Raw genomic sequence first — 24,578 nt, forward strand, 5'->3', positions numbered from 1 at the left:
ACATTCAGGGATTAGGCCTCTCAGCATCTGTGCAGAGGACAGTCAGCTCAGAGCTGCTCAAAAGTAGACATGCCAGCTATGGTGATGTCATCGCCCTAATCACTACCTGATCTCACCCAGGTCCTGTGGTCCAAGTGGGTAGAGCAGAAAAGCCCCTGCCAGGCTGGCCTCCTCCTGCCCCTACCCCACCTGTCCCTAAAACTCCTGCCCAGATTGAGTTGGCAGAGGCAGCCATAAGTGGGCTAAGAATGAGAATTAAAAATCCTTTGAAGAATAATGTCCTTTTATTCCTTACAGAGATGGCAAGGCGAGGGGACCTTCTTGCCTCTCTCCCAGCACACTTGACTGAGAATCCACTTCAGCATTAACCCAGACTCCAACTTTCCCTGGCCAACCCTTTCCCTCGAATGCCCCATCCATCCCTGCCCCCATTTCTGGGCTATTCTGGGGGTGTTGCTCCCAGGATCCAGTAACTCCATGAGCCACCGGAACTGCCCCCAGGGCAGGGAGGGGTGTCTGTCAGCCTGGCTTGTGTGGATGGTTAAGTGTCAGGCTGTTCTAGGATGTTGGAGAGGGGCTGAGTGAACTGAGGGGATTGTGTCCACCAGCCCAGACAACTACATATATATATATACACAGGAGAGAGGACGCACAACTGAATGGCCTGCCGGCCTTGGGGAGGGGGGCTGGGGCGGGGGGTGGGGTGCTGCGGTTTAAAGGGGGTGGAGGCTGTGCAGATGCTTAGAGGTGCCGGGTGGGGCATGAATTCCTCTATCGTTTGTCCAAATAGGAGGTATCAATTTGGAAGGGAACCCAGGGAGAAAGGGATCCAAAGTCAGCTCAAGATTGCCAGGTTGGTAGAGGAGCCCGCCTGCCAGCTCCCCGCTGCACCAGGCTGGTCTAGGAAACCCCCATCGCAACCGCCCCAGAGAGATCACCGCGCCGGGATCCGACCTTCGGATCCCGGGTCCGTGGCTGCTGCAGGCGAATTTCCTCGAAGTCTTACCTCGAAGGGCTGGGTCCCACCCGCACGCCCTGCGTTTTTCCGAGTTTCCCCACGCCTTCCTTGCCTGGCTGCTGCGACGCTCCGCGGGGGAAGACTGCCGGGGGTTCGCCCCAGCCCGTGTCACGGGAAAACCCTAGGAGCTGCCCCGACGCAGCACAATTCCGGGAAACCCCCTCACCAGGAGGGTCGCAGGAAGGCTCAAGGCTCCGCATCCAATCGACCCGCACGCCCCCACCCACCCACACCGGGCAGGAGACCCAACTGAGGAGCAAAACCGGAGGAGAAAGACCAACCCAGGGCTTGGAAAAGGAGACATTGGGAGACCTCGCCCCCCCCCAACCCCAGTCTTGGGGTGGGGAATTCGCAGCTGAACCAGAGCCCTAGACTTGGGGCGCACTCTCAGCCACTGGTCAAGGAAAGACATTTGAGGGCGCAAGGGTAAAGCCGCCTCTCGCCCCAGCCCGTAAGATCCAGCGAGGGTCCGCCCTGTACCCACCCCTCGCCGGGCCCGCTCTCTGCCCCCCTCTCTGCCCCTGGCCGTCACACCGCTGCCCCTTTAAGAAGTCCAGGTAGGCAGGCCGGGCTGCGGGAGCCGCTCCTATGGCAACCCGTGAGCTGCGGCGGCTTCATAAATATTCCGGGGCGCGGGAGCCCCAGCGTTGCCGGAGGGCGCTCCGGGGGAGGAGGCTGCTGATGTAAGCTCGGCGGGCCGCTAGGCTCCGCTCGGCTGCTGCGGGAGCCCCGGGACGGCCCGGCGGAGCTTGGCGACAGGAAGCAAGGAGAGCTTACGGGCGGCCGGCCACAACGCCCTGGCAGCGGGTAGACAGACAGTCCGCCTGCGGGTCCCCCGGACGCACGTCCCAGAGGCGCGCGGGGCGTGCGCTCTGCGCTCGGGAGCAGCTCTCCCAGCGCCGCAATCGCAGCGCCGCTCCTGCCGGGCGCCCATTGTTCCCCGCGGGGGCGGGGCGCCTGAAGCCGGGCTGCGCGCCGCGCCCCTAAACGCAGGAGGGAGGGAGGGAGCGCGCGCGGGGTCCCCGCGCTCAGCCGGGCCCGAGAGAGGGCGCAACGCGGCGAACCCGGGGACCCGGAGCCGGACTGGGAGTCTCCCGGCGGCGCCCAGCCTGCTGGAGCATGGGCGCCTGAGGCGGTCCCGCGTTGGCGGCAAAGGACGCGTCTCCGCGGGCAGACTGACCGGCCCGCGGACCTGGAGTCGAAACGCGGCGCCGCACCGGATCCCCTGCCCCCGGCCCTGCCCCGGCCCTTGGCGCCATGGACAAGCTGCCGCCGTCCATGCGCAAGCGGCTCTACAGCCTCCCGCAGCAGGTGGGGGCCAAGGCGTGGATCATGGACGAGGAAGAGGACGCGGAGGATGAGGGGACCGGGGGCCGCCAAGACCCCAGCCGGAGAAGCATCCGGCTGCGGCCGCTGCCCTCGCCCTCGCCCTCTGCAGCTGCGGGTGGCACGGAGCCCCGGGGCGCGGCCCTCGGGGCGGCAGACGGAGAGGGGCCCGCCCGCGGCGCGGGCAAGTCCAGCACCAACGGTGACTGCAGGCGCTTCCGCGGGAGCCTGGCCTCGCTGGGCAGCCGGAGCGGCGGCGGTGCCGGAACGGGAAGCGGCAGCGGCCACGGGCACCTGCATGACTCCGCGGAGGAGCGGCGGCTCATTACCGAGGGCGATGCGTCCCCCGGCGAGGACAGAACGCCCCCAGGCCTGGCGGCGGAGCCCGAACGCCCCGGAGCCTCAGCGCAGCCCGCAGCCTCGCCGCCGCCGCCCCAGCCGTCGCCGCAGCCGGCCTCTGCATCCTGCGAGCAGCCTTCGGTGGACACCGTTATCAAAGTGGAGGGAGGCGCGGTCGCCGGCGATCAGATCCTCCCAGAGGCCGAAGTGCGCCTGGGCCAGGCCGGCTTTATGCAGCGCCAGTTCGGGGCAATGCTCCAGCCCGGGGTTAACAAATTCTCACTGAGGATGTTCGGCAGCCAGAAAGCCGTGGAGCGCGAGCAGGAGAGGGTTAAGTCGGCCGGATTTTGGATTATCCACCCCTACAGCGACTTCAGGTAAGGGGGCCCGGCCGTGATCCTGTGAGTGGCTTGAGCGGTCGCAGGCATGCTTCCTCTCCTGGCCCTGCCTCCCCGCCGGAGTTAACTTTCCTCCCTGGCACTCGTAGCTCGGGGAGAAGCCTCTAGGCTCGGAGACACCCCCAGACCTCCTGCGCTGCGCCGGGAGCTTTTTGTGCAGTCTCCCATCCTCTGCCTCTGTGCCGCATTAGAGGAGGCTGAAAGGTGTTCTGAACCTGACCTGGCCCTACCGACTGCGGGGGATAGGGCTCTGCCACCTTAAGCCACACATCCCACTTCCACCATCAAGGCTGCAGAGTCAGGGTGGCCATCCTAGAGACAGTTCCAGGTCATTTAGCCTGCAGAGCAGAGCCATGAGGGAGACAAAGCTTATAGCAGCTGGACTAGCTCCTTGGGTGTCTCCCCCAGGCGTTAATACTTGCCTTCTGGTGCTCTGGGTAGCTGCAGCCAGGACGAGAGAGCTGGGCTCCTGGAGGACAAGGGTCACTCTGCACCCACCTTAACCCTGGACCCAGGCCCTCCTACAGAGTGGTGGGCCAGGAGTGAGCCCCCTGGGTAGTTGGTGTCAGAACCGGCAGGGCAGAATGACTTTGTCCATTGGGGTCAGTGAAGATGCCTGGTATCCAGACTGATGAGCAGCGGTCTTGTGACCCCAAGCTCATCCAGAGCCTCATCCCACCCAGTGAGTGGCCTAAGGTTCAACAGCTAGTCAGTCATAGGTCCCCAAAGTAAAGGTGTGATTGCTGGCCTGAAAGAGGGACCCTGCCCCTTGCCCCATCACCTGAGTCAGATGCCACTGATTCTACTTGGGGGCCTGTGGCCTATCTGTGCCAAAAGAGGGATTGGAGATTGCCTCTGGAGTTGGGATCAGGGATGCCTCTACCCCAGTTAGAGTACTGGCATTCCCCCATTCCTTCTCAGTGCTATCCTGATACATAAGATTGGGATGAGAGCCTGGAAAATGTTCACCTTTTTGAGCTGGGTTTAATTCTGTCATATTCTCTCTCTCTCTCCCCCTCTCCCTCTCTCTCACCCTCTCCCCTGCCTCCTATTTATCTCTCTTCCCTACCTACCCTGCTCGCCTGCCCATATTAATGAGCATTTTGCCAACCCTGAGCCCTCTTTGCAAACTCCAGGGAAGCTGGGTTTGTAATGAGAGCAAAGCCATTTTCCATCCAATGAGAGAGATTTCTCATGCTGGGAATGGCCAGTCAGGCAACAGCTGATGGCTTAAAATAGGTGGTGAACAGAGGTCCCCCCCTTTCTTTGAGGGTCTGCTTTTCCTGAACCCAATATTTAGGGCTACCAGGGGGTGTGGGAGGCCAGAGGGCAGACTAAAGAGACAGGGTTACAGCCATCAAGTTTTGTGATCGTGTGGGATTCTCCCATCAAGCACTGTGGCTGATTCCTAGGGTGGCCTCCCCTCTGGTAAAGTACTGGGACCTGAAGACCCCAGGCTGAGCTAGGGAGAAATGGGCAGAAGCTGTGTGTCCTCCACTCCCTGGTGTCCTGGGCTTCTCCTCCCTCTGAACTCCTTAGAGGTGGTAGCAGACAGGCTGTTCCTGGAGCTGCCAATATCAACCACTTGAGATTGTCAAGAGGCCCTCCCTTCCCTTGCTCAGCTCCCTGCTGTCTTTGTTATCTGAAAGCTTATGTTCAGGTTTCTAATACGAACCCTTTTGCCTGGGCTGGGGAGGCCTGCAAGAGACCAACCCCAGGCACCTTAGAACCACCAACATGTGTTTACCTTTTGGACACTGGGCCTTGCCTTCTTGTACTCCCTTTTCCTTGGATGGTGAAGGGTTAGGACTGTGGCGATTTCATCAAATGGGTACCTCCTCACCCACCCCGCGCATCTTACTTCTGCCCATCCCGGCATGACTGCCTATATAGCCCCCTGCCACAGAATCTCCCGCTAACTGCAGGTTCCCCAGCACATGGCAAGGAGAGGGGGGCGTGGAGCATGAGGGATGGATGCAGTAGGATTCATAAACAGGCAACAAGAAAGGTTAGACTGAGCCTCAAATTTGGGTTTGTGCAACAAGCAACAGCGACTGGTGATTGGAAATGCAGGTTCTCTGTGTGCAGTTGGGGGCTGGGTGGGGTGTAAGTAAGGAAATCCAAGAAAGACCATCTTTGTGTGTCTGGAGGGGTAATACTCACGCCTCTCCTGCCTCTAGGCCAGAAAAGCTGGTCTCATCTTCAGAAGCTCAAAGAGGCAAGGGAGTAGCCCCAAGTCTTCTAAGCTTAGAAAAACCTACCATTCAACCCAGCCTAACGTCCCCACCCTCAATACCCCAAGCCTAAGTCCCTAGAACATCTATCTTGGTCATTGGCCCTTGGGCCTCTAAACAAGAGCTGATGCCCATTGCCTACCTCAGGCTTCATGAGAGCTTCTGCAAGCATTGCTCAGGCCAGTTGAGGATTTATTCATCATTTTGACCAGCAGGAAGCATTGATCAAGCAGAATTGGTCTAATAAAGAATCACCAACAAGCCATGATAGATTGAGTGTGTGGTTTGGAGTTCAGGGCTTACTGTCGTGGGCTGCTTCTAGCATCTCCTGTTCCCGGGGGAGGAAGGTTGGGTGCCTTTCCCAGGGGCTGGAGAGGGCTACACTCTGAGGGACTGGCATAACCTGGGCCATGTCTAAAAGTAGGCTTTTCTTGGCTACTTCTGCTTCTCATTCCCCCCACCCCTACCATCCCACCATGCCCCAGCCACCCCATGGCTTCTCCAAGTTCCAAGGGCTTGTCTGGTCTTCCTCCTCCTCCTCCAGCTCCCCATTTTCCTTTAGAAATTTATTTATGGTTTGTTATGGTTTGGTAAGGGAAGAGGCCAGGAGGCATCAGCCACTTGGGACGTTGTTCCCCGGGCTCCTGACCAAGGCTGACTGGACTCTTGGGTCCTGTGTGGGTCCTTTCTTCCACATGAGCCACGTTCTGGAAGGCAAGCTTGGTTCTGGGAACTTGAAACAAATAAAACATAGTTTCTGGATTATCTTGTTTTTCTAAGAGGAGAGAAGAGGAGGAAAAGAGGAGGGCCTCCTGAGCGAAGCTGTAATTGGTTTAGTTTCCAGAAGGCTTTTAAGCCTCAGGCTCAAGGAGTATGCCTGGGTGTGTCTGTCTGGGCGGGTATCTTGGGGACTGTGTGGGTGGACATGGGTGCTAGCAGGGAAGTCCCTGTGTAGGATGCCAGTTCTGGGACTGCTGCTGTGCCCTGAACTCTACCTCCACCTTGAGGATGGAGGCAGGCAGAGCTTGCCCCCATCCTCTCCTGGCTTGAGACCCCAGAAGCTGTGAGGAAGGAAAGGGAGAGCCCCAAGGTGTCCTTTCCTTGGGGCAGAAACAGCTGGGTTCTGAAATCATAGAAACTGGACCAATGGTCCGAGAGGTTCCGAGTGTGGCCCAAGTCAACCTCCTGTTGCTGGTCCCTGGCAACCAGTCCCTGTCATTGCCCACCTCACGTCACCTCCCAGACTCTGCTGTGGGGCCTTGATTGGGTTATGAGCCTTCTCTGAGCCTCAGTTTTCCTACCTAGCAACTGGGAATCCTATTACTTATCACCGTGTCAGACACACATTGTATAACTGTGGTCACCCCCTGGAGGTGAGAAGCTCTAATGAGCTGTTAGAAGACCAGGGAAGTGCTGTGAGCCATGCCTCCCGTGCCCTCACGGCATCCTTCTCTTGGGCGTGCTGTCGGGGGTAGCTCAAATGAGACTCTGTCCTTGGCTGAGGCCAGTGGTTCTGAGCATGGTTGGGGTCAGAGATGTACCTCATTGAGAACCTGCTGGAAACTACAGAGTCTCTACCTAGAAAAATACACATACGCCCAGACACAGGGTCTGTGGATGCCCTTAACTGAGGCTGTGAACCTCACTCTAGGCTATCCTACGAGAGAGGCCAGCCTGGTGGAGGCTGCTAGCTTCCACCTAGCCTTCCCTGAAACCTAGGGTGTGGGGGTTCCTCTGTAGAAAGGGCCTTGGGCCTCCCATTGACAGCAGGATGGAAATGAAACAAGAGTCATAGTTGCACACACCTGAAGGGTTCCCTGCCCTTGCCTCTGGGAAAGGTATTCTGCTTGAGGATTGGTTACTTTTCTGTTACCACAGTCCTCCTCTCATGTCTCTGCTTTCCTATCCTGGGGAGGACTGTTCAGGTAGGAGCTGGTGAAGGGGAACAAGGTGGCAGCCTGGCTCTGGGTCTGAGGGATTCTCAGGGGCCTCCTTGGACAGCCCTGCCTGGGGTCCCTTGCCCAGGCTGAGGTTGCTGCTACTGTGATCAGTGTGGAAAGCCAGGCTGAAAGGAGCTGCAGGGCTGCGGTGCCAGGGGAGGGGGAAGGGCATCTTGGTGCAGAGGGGAATTCCAAGGTGAGCTGCCTGGGCGGTTCTGTCAGCTGGCACAGTGGGCAGCAGGATTCTCCAGTGATGAGGATGTGTCCAACCTGATAAGATGGACTGGTGGAGGGTGTGTTTGGGTTGCTTCCAGGCTGTCGGCTACACAGGAACCCAAGAGGAGTACAGGGCCAGTACCCTTTATTGCTTGGGTAAGGAGGCCTGGGCTCCAGTTTCTCCCCTTTGCAAAGCTTCAGTTCCCTTCTCTGGAGACTGCATGATGAGGCTGGGGGCTGCCTTCTCACCTGCCTGGTCCCATGCGTTCCCTGAAGCTGTGATCCTTTCAGGCTGTCAGGTAGCCTGCTGCACACAGAGAGCTTTCAGCAAGGCTGTCTGCCTGTCTGCCCTTGTGCCCAGTGCTTTAAGGTTCAGTCTCCCCCCTGGTCCTTCTAGGAAGCCCTCTTGGACCACTGCAGCCACCATCCTTTGCTCCCTCTCTGACCCCTCAAGACATTTGAATGGAGCTCTGTGTTTGTTATAATGCAGTGCTTCTCAAGCTGTCATGTCATCCAACTCACCTGGAGATTCAGTAGAATCACAGCTTCTGATTCAGAAGGGCTGAAGTGGTTCTGAGATTCTGCAGTTCTAATAAGCACCCAGGTGATGCTGAAGCCACTGAAGCCCAGATCAGCACCACACCTGGAGTATTGAGATTACAGATAAGTGCTTCTTTCACTCTTAGCCTGAGTTCTCTGAGTTCTCGGAAGGCAGAGACTCTGCCTCCTCCCCTTGGCCCCTAGCACCTTACTTGACAATGTGAGTGAATTCTGTGAATTGACTTCTTCCCTGAGCCAAGCCACAGAACTTTGCTGGCCTTGCAGACTTGGGGGATGTGGGCTTCACAGCACACTCTTTCTCCCTCCCTGCACTGCTCCTTGGACTTGCTTATCCTGCTGGCCCTGAACACTGGCCACTGGCATAGGGGTGAGCAGGGGGAGGCCAAGTGGCCAGAGTATCCTCATTATCCATCCTGCCCTGCCCTTTCGGCAGTCTCTTCCCCAAATGGAAGATCCCAATGGCTGGCCTGGCTCGGGGAGAATGGCTGGAAGCGCAGTGACTACTGTGCTGGAATGAGATTTCTGGGAAGGAGCAGATGTTGTCAGCGAGAGAGTCCAGAGGTGACGGTGCGGGGGAGCTGGAGTGAAGTTGAGGACAGAGGCATCCAGCAGCTGCTGCTGCTTTAGCGCTTTGAGCAGGGGCTTTGCCTGATCTTGATGCCTCCCACCCACCCCAGGCCATGCCCAGCAACATCTCCTTATGGGCTGGGCCTGCCTGTCACCTCTCCCTACCCCATCCCAATCTGGAAGGCAATGTCCAGCATATAGATGAAGGGGATGACATGTATCATAGCAGCCTGAGTGGCCTCCTGTGCCTGCCACTGCACTGTACACCATGGGGGAATTCACCTACAGCAGAAGGTCCAGATCATCCCCTGGGGGCATGTCATATAACTGAGGAGGCTAACAGCTCCAGCACACACAATGCTTGGCTGGAGGGCTCTTACAAAGCTGCTGCTGCCTGTCGCTAATTAATAGAAGGGCGACTGAAGCTGGCCAGGCAGTCCTGCTTGGGCCCAGGGGATGCTAAAGAATCCGCATTTCCCAGCCAGAGCAGGCTGTGGGGAGGGTAGGGGCATTTCCTTGGCTTCTGAAAGGATGTTCTCTGCCAGCCAAGCTTCTTTGCTGAGAAACCACTGCCAGGGCCCTGGAAATCTGTGCAGTCCCAAGGCTTAGGAAGCCACTTGGAGACACTTCTACCATCAGCATCTGCTCAGAGGTGGTGAGCTCCCTGTCAGTGAGGGCACTCAAGATGAGACTGAACAATACTTAGATCAGAGGTCACCGAGGAGCATCCCATGTACTGGATACAGTATCTAGATGTGTTCCATTGAAAGAAGCAACATAAAAATATGGCTTTCAGGCTTCTCTTGGAAAAACTGGGAGCTCTGGCAGCACTGTTTCCCATTCCTACACTGCAGCAGGAGCTGGAGCAGAATTAACACTGCTCCTTTTAAATGGGCTTTTGCCCTTCAGTTGTCCGCAGTCCCTAACTGTACCTAAGTTCTCTGTCTGACACCCAGCCATGTCACTCATGCACATATACCTGCCTGAACCCTGCAGGGGTTCGAGCTTACAACCCCAGACTAACAAGCCACAGAGACTAAAGCCAGGTGGACTCAGATCAATAAGCACCACTTATCAAACATCTGTCTTGTGCCAGACGGTGCTAGGAACTTTATACCTCTTATTTCATAGCAGCCCAAAAGATAAATTCTATTATCCCCAGTTTATAGATAAGGAAATTGAGGCTCTCAGAGGGGGGTGAATGGCTGCCCCAAATCACAGAACTATAAAGTACCATCCATTTGATATGTTGGACACCAAACTCATGCTTGTCCCTTGTTCTCTTCTCTTCTTTCCTTTTTTTCTTTTTTCTTTTTTTTGGGGGGGCGGGGTTTAGCTTCAAAAATTCTAATTATACCAGTAGCTCAAGAAACATTCTTCTCAAAATTAAAACATTACAGATAACATTTGACCACACATTAGCTGTGAGGAGGGGCTCAGAAGGGGCGTCAACAGGCACAGGAAACTCATCAGGGTCTCAGAATATCAGATCTGGAGAGGTCCTAAGAAGCCCCTGGCCTAAAGCCTTTATTTTATGGATGGGAAGCGGAGAGTAGAAGAGCCAAGGTCACAGATTAAGTCCATGTCAGAAACAAAACCAGAACCAGGTGGGTTATGTAACACCTGGGCTGCAAAGGTTGAAGCTCACAGCTCATCACCAGTTCCCTGTTCAGAAGGTATCCAGGGAAGCCTTTTCCTGAATGGTCTTGTTTTTGGAGCTTTCTCTTGTCGGACAGCCCGTCTTGTGTTTTGGGGGTGATAGGTGTTTGCAGGTTCCTGTTGTAATTTAGGCATATCCCATGAGAAAAGGAAGTCTGCCCACATCTGAAGTTGCAGTCTTGGGACTGAGACATGCTCACCCTGACCCCCTAATCTGGGGCCACCACTCCTGGGGGTCCTAAATCAGGATGCCTGCTCCTGAATGGGAGTTTGGAACCATTTTCAGGTGCCATTGATGCCCCTGTTCCTAGATGGGGGTGGTTGGGGTTCAGCGGAAAAGGGGATTGGTAGTGAGTGGTGTCTGTGTTCTGTGTAGCACATGTGCTCTATTTGTTCCATCCTTCAGAGAAGCTAGGAAGTGGAGTCATTATCAGGGTGCACTGTGTGACCAGCATCAGAGCTTCATCTGTGACTGGAGTCAAGGCTTAATCTGGGACCAGGGTCAGGAATCAGTCACCTGTGATCAAGGTCAGGGCTTGGTCAGGGTCAATAACTGGAGTCCTTGAACAAAGCCTTTAGCCAACCTCAGCATGTTGCCCATTCCCTGGCCCCGTGCCCTCCCCTTTAGGAAGGTCTCCCTGAGCTCTTCTGCCGTCCTAACCTCCCTGAGCATCTGAGCCAGCTGTCTCAGGTCCTCTCTGGGAGATAAAGTACAAATTATAAATAAACAACAGTGCCACCGCTGGCGACGCTAGAGGCACCACATCTCGCACGTGACCACTCGCCACCCCGCTCTGCTCTCTGTTGAGTGCTGGTGTCTGGTCTTCCCAACCAGGCAGCAATTTTGCCAGATCTTGCAGCGTGGGGCTTAGGGCCTGGCATGTGAGGTGTCCTGGCTGGACAGAGGCACTGACTCCCTCCGCTCTACCTGCATGCCCAGCTCTGGGCAGCCACAAACTGCAGAGCAGGCAGCAGGGCCTCCAGGTCTGATCATGGCAGCTGTGGGGACCTGATAATTGGCTGCTGATGATTTTGTGTCTGTCGAAGCATTTATCCATGTGGGTGGATGTGTTATGTCTGCATGAATGAGGCTTTCAGAAATTAATGCATGGCATAGGGCTGGCTAATACAGTGTCTTCTGGGAGAAGGACAAGCTAAGGGTGTCATGCCCCTGGAAGACCATGTGGTCTATTCCAAGGTTGTTTTCACCTGTTATGGGGGGTGGGGGTCACTACCCACCTAGCAAAGAGAAGAGAAGGATTTCAGCTACTTGTAGGATCCCTGGTTCTGGTTCTGGGGAGAGCAGACACAAAGTATTTCAGTATGGATTGATGGTCAGGAAGGCTTCCCAGAGGAAGTGGATCTGAGCTGGAACCAAAGGAGAAAACCATTCTGCACACTTTCTGAAAGCAGATGTCTGGGAGCTTGCACTGAGGGGCCGCCTGGGTAGAGCAGGTGTTGGCAGGCACTAAGGGCAGCTTCCTAAAACCTGCCTCCTTGGACCTGCACTCCTCAAGCTCTGGCCTTCACCCTTGAGGACTAAGACCCTGCTGCCCCTGGGTCTTGCTTCTGATGCTGCCTTAGTGTGTGCGTATGTGTGTGCATGTGCACGTGTGTGTGTACATGCCTCTCTCACCTCTCACCCTGGAGCCTTGCAGCCTGGGGTGGGGCCCTCCTGGGCCGGGCTGCAAAGCCATTGTGAAGACTCTCTTCTGCTGCTGTACTTGGCCCAGAAGGCAGATGTTACTGCTGCTGTAATAATGTCACTGAGCGTGTGGCCTGGAGCCCAGAAATAATTACCCTGCGGTTCCGGTTGGAGGCTGGAGCAGCCCCTGTCAATAATTAACAAGAGTCCCCAGCCCTTCTATGCTAAAGCCAGCAATGGACTTCTCCCACCCACAGTTTAGCAGAGGATGTGGAGCACTTATTCCCTTCCCCAGGCACAGGAAAGGCCTTCAGGCGCACAGGTCTCATCAATGCCATGGGCACTTTATGGAAGAAACATGTGGGGTCCAGCAGGTGAGACTGTGCAAATGGGGCCTATCCTTGGGCAGCCAGGCTGCATCTGGCCAGGCCCACCCTGGAGGCCAGGGTCCTCTCATCCTGAGCTTTTCTATCTTGCAACTTCCTACCCTTCCACAAGTTTGCCCTCCTGACTCTCATTCTGTTCTGCTCACTGACCTCAGCAAAGTCCTCTCCACTCTCTGTGTCCAGGGTCAGGGCTCAGTCTGGGGCTGAGAAGAGAGCAAAGCTAATTGGCCAAATAGGTATTGAACCCATAATCCTGACCCCATTAGTTCAAAATGAGCCAGTGGAAGAGGGACAGCACTGCGAGCCGAGCTGATAAGGCTCTCCCTCCTCTTTCTGGAGACTCTGCCTGCCAACGCCCAGGCAAGTGTGATCCTGGAGCTGGTGGGGGATATGCAGCCATTGTGGACCTGGAGTGGGTGGGGGATTCCTTACTTATGGGTGTCTTTCTGCTGAGCCCTTAGTCCTGGGGGACAGGGCCAGCATTTTGTGTCATGTTGGTGCTGCCTGTTTAAGTCCCCGTTAGAGCATAGCCCCTTGGGAGCAGTGCTTTATTTTCTTTGTCCCCTGGGCACCCTACACAGGGCCTGACACACAGCAGAAGCTTGATGAAAATGAAATGAAATGTTGCCCTCCTGGAAAGGGCCCAACCAGGTCCTTCTCCAAGCCCCTTTTCCTAGGGGCTCCTGGAAGCTCAGACCTGACCCTGGAAGAGGTTCCATGGAAACTACACGTCAGACCAGACAACTTTGGTTGGAGGGACCCCCTGGGACAGGCCAAGACTGTCAACTTTGGAAGTGGCGGTGGAAGGAAATGTGTTCATCCTGTCCCAGAGGCACTGGGGAGTCTTTGTCCCATCGCGTTCTGGGAACAGGGCTGAGGGGGCTGGCCTGTAAGAGGCCAGTTGAAGACTTGGCTCTCTGGGCCTTTCTTTTCTCATCTAAAACTGGGACTGGGGAGGGGTTTCAGCCAAAACCTAAACTGACTGCAGCGGAGTCATCTAGGGAGCTTCTTTCAATTATAGATGCCTGGGCCTCCCAGGGTGAGGCTGGGCAGACAGAATTCAGGGACGCATTCAGGTGATTCTGCTTCTGTCGCTTTGGGAGCCAATGGGCTGGGGCATCTCCAAGGCCACTCCTGCATTAATGGTCTACAGTTATCTGATTGCACCACCTTTGCCTTAGTCCTTCAGTGGTTCCCAAAGGGGATAAATACTGGGGTAGAATAATGACTCCTGGCAGCATCCAAGCTCACGCATGCCCCCTTTTCTTCCTTGCACATTGGTTTATGATCAGTATCATAAAATCCTGGGGATGAAAGGGAACTGGGGGATGGCCTTCATTCAGTTTCGTGGTCAGATTGTTTTCCTTGAGGGAAGGGGTCCTGCTCCATGTCCTCAGAGCCCAGGTGCTCACAGGAGACCCTTGCTGCTTTACTCACACCCACCTCCCATCCCAGCAAGAAGGGAGCCATGTAGCTACTCCCTGAGTCATTACTTAGCTGTCCTCTCTGGGGCAGCTGTCCCATAGCCTCCTTGTTAACTCCTTTTATGACCACTGCTGCCTGGCCTGAGGAAGTTCTGCCCTACATCCATCCCCAATCTCTTACATTGCAACTCAAACCTGTTTCTTCCTTCACATGAGTGGCTTTTTGCTGCAGGAGCAGGTGAGCTCAGCTCTCTTACCTAATTTCCCCTGAGGTTGTGCTCACATGCTACTCCACACAGGGAGCCATGTTTGAGCCTTCTTTGTTTCTTGTCAGCTGAACTGAGAGGTTCTCCAACTGATAGTCCTCTTCCCAATTCTCCCCAGATGGCTTTGTCAGCCATATGAAGCACAGAGAGGTTGGGCCACTTGCCCTCAGGGAACATAGCATCCTGGCAGTTCAGGGCACTGTAGAGCAGACAAACCCTGCTGTGCAGCTTGGTGTGCGTGCACAGACTTGGGGTCTCCAGAGGAGGTCTGAGCCTGTCAAAGAAGCAATGGGTTGACATTTTTAAGTGTTCCTTATGCCCAGGACTGTGCTCCGCTGTGCTGTTGAGAAGGTGCAGTTGCAGTCCCTTCCCCAAGGAACTCTGTCTTCCTTTGTAACTTCCTGGCTCCCCATGGCATCCAGAAGAGTCCTGACTTCTCAGCCCGGCATTTAAGGTGCCTCCACCACTCCCCCGCCCCATCTTCTCTTCAAAACAGTATTGGGTTGGGGGGATGGGGTATCAGAGTCATCAGGGAGGTGTTGTCTTCCTTTAGCGAGCTTTCGATCTGGTCAGCTGCCCTTGGCTGACCTTTTTTGGCTCTGCATTGCAGAGATTCATAGAATTTGGTGTATCTTTAGACATTATCTAGCTTCATCCTCTTGTACCAATGGGGAAACTGAGGAAGGGATCATAAGAGGCAGGGGCTTGTTCAAGGTCACACAGCAGGTTAGAGACAGAGATGGGACTAGAACCTAGGACTCTCAGGCCCCTGTCCTGGATCCTTTCCACTGTATAGCATGGAACTCCTTCCTGTAACCCCTGGGCTCGAGCCACAACCATGTCGTGCCTGACCAGCAGACAAACTCAGGCCCCCTCCCTACTACCCAACAGGCCATGCTGCTCCCTGCTCTTTGGTATCCAAATTCTCAAGCTTGGTGCTGAATTTCCGGGAGCCACCCCCAGCCTACACGGTGGAGAGCCAGTGCTCCCCACACTCCCATGCTTGTGCTTTTGGTCCCATCTGTCCATGGAACTGGACATCCCCCAGTCTGAGAGCTCCTTAGGTGGGACCCTTTCCTGCACCTCAGAATCCTGGTAACCCTGGGGACAGGTCTTGCATCTTAATGGTCACAGGAACAATGATGATGATTATAGTGATGGCCAGTAGGTACTGAATATTATGCTGTCCGGCATGTTACAAGTGTCATCTCATTTAATACTCCCAGAGTCTTGTGGGGATGAGTGTTCTGCTTTTACACATGAGAAAACAGGCTCAGAGATGCTGAATAATTGGCCCAAGGTCACACCGCCAGATATTCAAACCCCAGAGCACCTAACTGCCATACCATCTGCTCTAGCCTGGCTACTCATGTGGCCCCTTGGCCAGCACAGGCTCTGTATCACCTGGGAGCTCGTTGGCAATGCCGAATCTTGGGCCCACCCCCACCCCACCCTTCACCCCCCACCTACTGAATCAGAGTCTGCAACTTAATGAGATCCTCAGGTGTTTTCTGTACAAAATGCAATTTGAGAAGAACTGTGCTATATGATTGGAGGATCACTAAAGGGAAGGGAAGGTCCAGTCTCTTACTGTCCTGAGACAGCTCACCTTCTTGAGGAGTGGCCAAGACTAGCCCTTATTCTTACAGAAAAGAGAGGAAAGGGGCACCAGCCCAGGACATGAAGGGTCCTGGGAAGGGCGTAGTAGGGGCAAAGAGCCTTCTGTTTTTGTCTTAAAATAAAATCAAATTTTGTTTCTCAAGTAACTGATATTCATTGTAGAAAAATTGCAGAATAAAGATTCACCCAAATCCAAAACACCTGCCCATTAACCAAGCCTTCAGTGCCCTTGGCTCCAAACCTCACCGCTCGGAGGCAGCCCCAGGCGGCGGGAGGGAGCAACTGCCTGGTAGCCCTGTGATTCTGAGTCAGAGATTTTGAGGTGAGTTATAAATAGAGTCTTAGTGGCCAGGCAGGTGTGGGAGGAAGAGAGCAATTCATCCCCTGTAGCGGGGAACCCTGGGATCTGGAAGGAGCCGGAGGTGAGGTTTGGCTAGGTGGAGGGGGTGGGGTGGGGGTGGGGTTCCCTTCAGAGGCCTGAGCTGAGCGGCCCAGCCTGCCCCAAAAGGGCTGTAGGAGGTAGCTATTTAAAGTCCCAGGGGTGGAGGAGGCTAAAAATGCTAGCCCCAGGACACAGGCATGGGAGGCCTCTTTATATATGCCCCGCTCTAGTTCTGCCTCCAGGCAGCCAGCTGCCCCTTCCGGTGGGTGTCATGTGGTGAGGGGCGTGGGCAGCAGCTCTGCCTCAGAGAACGATAAACCGGGAGCCTGGGGTGGGGGAGCTAGGTGCTTTCAAATAGCTATGGGTGTCTGTGGGAGAAGGCAAGGAAGGAAGGAAGGTGTCCCTTGGTGAGGACAGGTGGGCTGGGGAGGATGCATGTGACATTTGCCTACTACACCTGCCCTTCAAACACCCTAGCTCTTCCGAGGAAGTCTCACCCTGACACCTCAGTTGCCACAGCCCCTTCCCTACATGCTTCCGCTGAAGGTTTGGCCTCTCAAGCCAGCAGCGTAAGAGTTCCTTAGGGCCCGGCTTGTGCCTCCCCTGACATGTGTTAGAGGACACATCAGAACATGGACACTGGTCATTGTTTAAAGTGGAATTTTAAAAATTTAATTTAATCTAATCTAATTTAAAAGTGATACTTGCCCATTATGGGAAATATGGAAAGGTGTAAGGGAGAAACGCAAAGTCACCCTTACTTTCATTGCTTAATAATACTCAATGTTCACATTTTAGTGTATTCTGTGTTTTTATTTTTGGCAATGTTTTTTTCCCCTGGCAACAGTCTTTAATCCATCCAACTCTCCTTCCATCCATCCATTTAAAAGTAAGAAGATTTTACTGAGGTCACTGCCCCACCCCCGCCCTGCCTCCAGTGCCCGGCTATGTGTTCACATCTCAGGAAAAAATATTTCTTAAAAAAAAAAAAAATAAAGCCTTTTCTGTTTTTAGGGAACACACAGCAGGGTTTGGGTGATGTCTTACATCTTGGGTCTGTGGCGGGGGAAATGGAAGGGGATTCTGGAAGAGAAGTGAAATGGCCTCCTTCCTGGCCCTTCACCCCCCCACCCCCACCCCCACAGCCTCCTCTGTCCTAGGCCTGTTTGGGGAGAAGGGAGAATCCTTAAAATCCCCACAGAGGGAGGTTATGCAGGTCAGGCTGGAAATACAGGCACTGTCTCAGTTGAAGCCTTTAGCTGCAGTGTCCCCCACCAGACCTCTCGTTCATCTAGCTCTGGCAGAAACGCCCAACCCCCATGTTTACTTGGTCCATCTCTTGTTCATCTGCCTGTCCCCCCACTTCCACCTCTTTCCCTCCTTCTCTGCAATTTTCCCACCATTATCTTTAGCATCTGGTGGGGGCCATTTGCTGTTTGATGTTGCCTGGAGTCTTGGAGCATTTGGATGGGATAAGTTCCTCCCTGATCATCCTGTGAAAGCCTTTGGAAAGGAGCCAGGGGCTTAGAAGGCTGCCCATCTTGTTTATCCTCTACTGGGCTCCTGAGGCATTCATTCTTTCATTCAATTTACCCATCCAGCAAATACTTATTAGGACCTCCTATGTAAAAGGCACTGTGCTGAGTTCAGGGAGTTGAGTCACCTCAAGATAGATAATCAGCCAAATATATAATTTCATTATAGTGTGCTAAATACCACGGCTTATGTGCTGATAAGAGGGGCTCCTAACCAGATTTCCTAGAATACAAAGAAAGCTTCCCAGAAGAAGTGATACATCTGAACCAAGTGGGAATGGGGTGGGCAGTAGTGGGGAGGAGAGAGTTCCAGGCAGACATGACAGCATGTGGGAAAGCCCAGGAATTACAGAAATCACGGTGCGTTTGGGGCACTGAAAGTTGCTGAGTATATCTGGAGCAGACTGAAGGAAGGGAGGAATGGTGAGAGCTGAGGCAGGAGAAGGAGGCAGAATTCAGATCATGGAGGCAGGGAAGGCCTTCAGGACAACAGTGAAGAATTTGGATTTTAGTTGAGAGGAAATGCGGAGCATGGAAGGACTTTGGATTTTGCGAAGTGTAGGGAGTGGAATGGATGGAAAGGGGGAGCCAGGAGCACAGTTAGGAAGCTGTTAGTCCATGTGGTAGGTTGACTGGACTTTCTGAATCCAACATGATCGCGATGGAAAGTGACGGAGAATGAGGAGTTGAAGATAACTCCTGGGTTTCAGGATTAAGTAGTTGGTACCACTTGCTGGGAATGCTGGAGTTTGTGGGGGAAGCTGTTGAGTTATATCTGGACGTGTTGTGTTTGATGTTCCCATGAGACATCCAGGTGTAGATGTATAGTCAGCAAGTGGACACATGGATAGAGATCTCAAGAGCATGACCTGGTTAAAGGTGTAGATTTGAAAGCCAAAGGAAACCATGGGAGCCAGTCACCCAGGAAGTGGGTATAGACGAAGAAGAGGCAAGGGCCCAAAGGAACACACACATTTGGAGGTCATGCAGGGGAAGAGGAGCCCTCTAAGAGATGGGAAAGGAGAAGCAGAGAAAATTGAGAATAACCCAACAAAGTGGGATGTCTTGAAGCCAAGGAGGAGAGCGTTTGAAGGACGGGTCATCTGTAGTGTCAGATGATGCCGAGGGTCAAGAGAGAAATGGACTGCAAAGTGTCCATTGGATTTAGCAGTGGAAGTGGTGTGTGTATGGGTTCAGCTGTTGCTGAACTTTAGAGGAGTGTTGGGGGATGGAAATGGAAGTAAGAAAGTGGGGACAGTGACATCTCTTTCAAGAAGCTTGGTTCCAAAGGGAAGAGAGATAAGATAGTGGGGATCCAGGGAGTGATTTGATTTTTTTAAGTTCAAAGAGCTTTAAAAAAAAAGCTGATGGGAAAAATCAATAGAGAGAGGGAGAAAGATTGGAGATACAGAAGAGGGGGGATAAATGTCCCTGAGGAGAAAAAAGAGAATCGTATCAAGAGAGGAGGTGGAAGAGTTATAGTTCCCTTAGACAGGTAGGAGGGAGGGAGGGGATGAGGGAGATGCAAGCAAAACTGGAGTCTGGTAGCAGAAGGGGGAAGGGGACATTCTGGTGATTTCTCTTTTCTCTGAAATAGGAGGCAGCGTCATCTGTTACGAGTGAAGAGAAAAGTGGTGCTTTCAGAGCTTTGAGGGGCGGAGATAATTTGAGATAGCTGCTGGGGAGAATGGGAGGGAAAGTTTACCAGAGTCTCCTAGTAGGATGGGCTGGCAGAGGTGAGAGTCCAGCTGAGTTTGGAAACCTCGATGAGGAAGCTGATGCACAAGGAGCTAAGGAACTTGAATATTTAGTAAGACTGGTCTGAGGTTGAGGGGTTTCCTGCTCAGCCCCAGTTAATAATGAACAGGCTTGATGGGGGCCCTGATCCAAGGTTGTGCGTTTATGAGGTGGATACCATGTCAGGGGCAAGGGAGTTAAGGTTGTCGAGAGGTTGGTAGCTGGGAAGGAGGCAGGAGGGTCCTGATGGGAGGATCAGAGGGGTCAGTAGACTGGAAGTTCCCTATTGCTAGAGAATAGGTGTAACTGATTACCCAAATAAGAGAGCTAGAAGGAGAGAAGTTAGGGTGAGGGAGAGGATTGCTTATCTGGAATTGCAGAGATGGAACAATTGAGGCTGATGACAATGGCCTAGGGTATTCTGTTGGAATGAATGATGATGTAGAGTTATTAGAGTTGGGCTTTAAGACACCAAGAGTCTGGGGTGTCATCTGGATCAATGACAGGGAGTACAAGTTACCCAGGATGATTGCAGGGTTTGGAGTGGAATGGAAGGTTGTGAATTGGGTGTCAGCATCACCAGGGACCCCAAGGGTGGCAGATGGATACTGGTAGGATATCTAGGAAATGACAGGATTCCCAAAGGATCTTGCAGACATTTCTACCACAAGCAGGAAGTGGCACCAGTAGGGGCAGGGGGAGATGCTCACTCTTCCCTGACCCTGAGGTGTGTGGGGTTTGGGAGAGTGACATCCCTAGGACAGAACTAAAGTTCACATAAGGGAGGCACTATAGGGGTCAGGGAGTAAAGAAGTTGAGGATGAAGATGCCATGGAATTGGGCACAGGAGGGAGGAGTGGGAGGAGGCACAGACCATGAGGGGCAGAGTTTGGGAGAAATCAAATACCACTAGCAGGATTTATATTTCTGCATAGTGAGTCGAAGTAGGATTCTGCAGTCAGGTTGCTTAGGTTTGATTTCTTGCCCCACCATATATAGCAAAATTCTCAACTTCTTGTGCCTCTGTCTTCTCATCTGTAAAATGGGAATAATCATAGCATCTAACTCACAGGGTTGTTAGGAGGTTTATATGAGATAATCCACAAGAGGAACTCAGACCAATGCCTAGCAAATAGTTAAGTGCTCAATAAATGTTGACTACTACCCTTCTCCTTTTTCATCATCTTCATTATCACCTTGGGCAGTTATCCTTGTTGGGCCTGGAAAACCAAGGGATAGATAAGGAGCAGAGGGGAAATCTCCCAGCTCCCATCCCTTTTTCAGATACGGAGACTCTGTGGGTTTCTTAGATCCTCTGTTTTTGGAGTACTGGAAGGAGAGTTAGGTGGTACTTGAAGAGAGGGGTAGGATATGACAACTGCTAGCACAGAAACAGAAGCACAGGGAAGGACCATGGTTAGGCAGACTTTGCGGAGAAGGAGGCTGTTGACCTGGGCTTTGGAGGAGGAAGGGATTTCAAAAGATGGGGGCTTAGCTGGCCCTGGTATCGTGGGATTGAGAATGCCTTCTTGAGAAAAGAAATGTAACAAAATAAAGTTTCAGTGATTAAGAGATTTCAAATAGATTTGAGAGGTCATTCTGGAGGTTATTCTTATGTATTATATAGATATTTCTTTTTAGTTTCTAGTATTAGAATAACTAAAAGGAAATACCTGAAACTGTTGAATTGTAATGCAGTAGCCTGATTCTCGATGATTGTGTAACTATATAGCTTTTATCATTTGACCGTGTGATTGTGAAAACCTTGTGACTGACACTCCCTGGATCCAGCATATGGGCAGATGAATAATAAAATAAAGACTATATATATATAATGGGGGGTGGATAAGGGGTATGGGATGTTTTAGGTGTTCTTTTTTATTTTTATATTTTTTTATTTTTATTATTTTGGGAGGGAGTAATGAAAATGATCTAAAATTGATTGTGGTGATGAATACACAACTATATGATTACACTGGGGGCCATTGGTTGTATACTTTGGATTATATGGTGTGTAATCTATCTCAATAAAATTGCATTTTAAAAAAAGACGGGGGCTCAGTAGGCAGGGGTGGTTTTCAGGGTGAGGAATCAGTATATGGAGGGAGAATGGCAGTGGGATCAGATGGTCTGATTGGCTACTGTGAAGGGGGTGGGAAGAAGAAAAGGGAAGGGATGACATGAGATGCCAGACCAAGGAATATGAACTTTCTTCTCTAGGCAGTGGGGGTCCACCAGGAGTTCAAGCCCAGGATGGCATGATCATAATGTTGTTTAGAAAGATAACCCAGACAGCTTGTGATTTGGAGTGTAAGAGCAGGGAGGCTGCAGACCAGGTAGGAGGCAGAGGCAAGTATCCAGATGAGGAGTAGTGAGGAAGTGATCTAGGGCAGAGCAGTGTGTGAAACTACGGGGACACAGTCAAAAGAGAAGCCAGTCAAGACTTGGTAATTGCTTAGGGGGCTGCAGGGGCAGGGATGAGAGGGAGGAAAGGGCAGTTGAGGATGGCTAGGAGGTTTGGATCCTGGGTAATGTAAATGCTGATTATGCCATTCAGCTTTAAAGAGGGAGATGGTGAGTTCAGCTTTGGTCTTTTTGGGAGTAGCAGACAGCAGGCCCTCCAAGTGGACACATTTTGTAGGCAGTTGGGAATGCAGAATTGGTGCTAGGAGTAGAGTTTGGGTGAAAGCTGTCTGCACATAGGGAGGGAGTAAAAGATAGGGTTGTGGATGTGCCACTTACCCAGGAGAAAGCATGGAGACCCATGGCCTACAGGCAGCACTGCAGAGACACAGGGGTCTTGGACAAAGCCCATCAAGGAGACCACAGTGTTCTGTGACATCTAAAATCAGCTTGATTTGTCAGAGATTAGAGAGGCCCAGAAGAGGTAGCACTTCAGATGAATCCTGAAGGATGGAAAAGATTTTAATGGACAAAAAAATGACATTCTCTTTCTTTCAACTGACAAGATTCCCAGTGGATATCATTTGTGCCAAAATGTATGCAAGAAAGTATGCATGTGTGAAAGTGGATCTATGTATGAGGGCAAAATAAAACAGGAATGCATAGAGGAGAGCATGTTTACAAAACTGTATTCATGGGTGTGTGTGCATATGTGTGTACATATGTGCACAAACATGTATGTGTGTTTGTATGTATGTGCGTGTGCATGCACACTCAAAGGCAAGCATAGCCATGTGGGAACAAAAGGGAGGCCAAAGGAGACCATCCCTTTTCAGGGACCTCCACTTTTCCTGCCTCCATTTTTTCACCCTTCACATCCTCTTCAGACTCCATGGAGAGAGCCGTTGGTTTGGTCCTTGAATCTCTTGAGTTCAGAGTCAGGAGTTTCCTGTCTTCTTTCCCCCTACTCCCTCGAGGCCCTAACTTTTCTCTCAGACCAAACCATGAAATGTGCCAGATATCAATGGGAAAAGTGGGGGAGGGCCCTCAGGCTATGGGGAGACCAGGGTCTCTAAATTAGGCATGTGCCAACTCCAGCTTGTCCTAGTTTTTCTGTCCATTGCCGGGGCATGACATCCAACATCTACCCATAGACGTATGACCTGGATTGTGGGATTTATTCATTACTAGTTCTAGGGACATTGTGGGCTGGTGAGGGAAATTTGGGTATCTGGCTTGAGGCTTTAGAATTGCCACTATTCACTACTTTTTGGACCTTAGTTTTCTCTTCTACAGGTTGGGCACAACTGTGCCCAACTTGATGGTGAGGACTGGGGTGTTTTAACACTTGAAAGCTGTGCAACTCTCTTTGATCTTCCCTTGAGCCCTCTTTGCAACTCCTTCTTCTGCTCTCCTGTCTCTGGGGCAGGGGCTGCCCCTGATGGATAGACTGCCTCCCCAGTGTGATACAAAGGTGCCAGAAAACTCATGAGCCTCCCCCCATCCCACCAAGAGGCCTAACCTCTCAAGAAGTCAAACTCTGGAGTCCCACAGACCTCTCTGAATCTTGGGTCTGCTTCTCACTAGCTGTGTGGTCTTAACCAGATACTTCTTCTCTTGGATCCTCAGTGTAATATCTATAATATACAGATAATAGCAGCCACATTAGGGCCTGTATGATGATTAAATGAAGTAATGCATGGAAAACACAGAGTGCTCAATAAATGTGAGGTGTTTTGGGTTCTGTCTGAATGAAGGCTTTTTCAGTCACCAAGGAGCCCCTGATGAAAATGCCCAGGAACAGTAAGGAATCAGTTGAGATACTTCTGACCACCGGGTGGAGGTAGGGGAAGGACCGTGGAGCCAAGGACACAATGGGGAAGCTGTTGACATCTTCCCCTGGATGGACTCCTGGAACGGGGCTGGCCGGCTTGACTGGCGCTGTCCATGGTGCTGAACATCATTGTTTGGCTCTCACCCAGCTGGCTTTTCAAGAGCTCTGTGAGGTGTCTGGAAGAGTAAGGAAGTGTAGCCCACGAGGCCAAGAGAAGTTCCCAAAGCCCAGCCAACTCCTCCCACCTCCTCCAGGAATACTTTCCTGACCGTTACTCATGTGGGTCACCGGGAGCCCACCTTTGTTAGATGCTTGGGCTGCAGGGGACAGAATCTTGTATCACTAATACCAACTTGTCTTCTATCTAAGCCTTGTCCTCTGGGACCATGAGCTTCTGTGGCTGATGCAAATAGATTCTTTTGTCTGGTTGGTGAATTTTGCCATACATACCTGGCTTTCAGGGGCTTGTTCTCCTGGGTCCATTATAGGTACCCTTCCACCCCCACCCACAGTAGATGCTTTACTTTGGCTCTTCCCTGGAAGATTCAGTCTTCCTTCTCCCTCACCTCTTCCTTGTGAATTTGTTGACTTGAATTATTTATTTATTTATTTATTTATTTATTTAATAATTTAGATAGGCATAGATGAAAGCACTTTACAACTATCAATTCGTTTAATTTCTATAACACTCCTGCTAGAAAGGTACTGTTATCCTCACTGAGCAGATAAGAAACTGAGACCTGGAGAGGTTAAGTGATTTGATAGTAAATGATGGAACCAGGAATCAAACCCAGGTTGGCTGACTCCAGAGCCTGTGCTTCTTACCAGCATATTTTCCTGCCTTCTGATGCTCCAGGATCAGTTGTTTGTGGGGAACAGGGCTCCAGTATTCTGACCCTAGCCCAGATCAGACACCAGAAATATCCTTGAGCATCTGGAAACTCATGATTGAAACAATTAGTCAGAATGCAAGGAAATGGGTGTTTTTGCCTCATGTAATTTGGTTTTATGAAGAACTCTAAATGCAAACATTCTCCTGTTAATTACTGTCTCGAATTTGGTCTGTAATTGAGGGAACTAGAACTGGG

The 24,578-nt window shown here is 52.3% G+C and overlaps 1 protein-coding gene across 1 annotated transcript in view; it reads left to right on the forward strand.

The window, feature by feature from the left end:
• Window positions 1-2,275: 2,275 nt before the first annotated feature.
• The window catches only part of HCN4 (hyperpolarization activated cyclic nucleotide gated potassium channel 4), a 43,643-nt gene continuing 21,340 nt past the window's right edge, over window positions 2,276-24,578 (forward strand). Inside the window, exon 1 of the mRNA XM_037835375.1 lies at window positions 2,276-3,060. Within this exon, the coding sequence (XP_037691303.1) occupies window positions 2,276-3,060 (785 nt within the window). The remainder of the gene's footprint in view (window positions 3,061-24,578) is intronic.

This window comes from Choloepus didactylus, chromosome 4 (assembly GCF_015220235.1).
Source record: "Choloepus didactylus isolate mChoDid1 chromosome 4, mChoDid1.pri, whole genome shotgun sequence".
In the NCBI taxonomy this organism is placed as follows: Eukaryota; Metazoa; Chordata; class Mammalia; order Pilosa; family Megalonychidae; genus Choloepus; species Choloepus didactylus.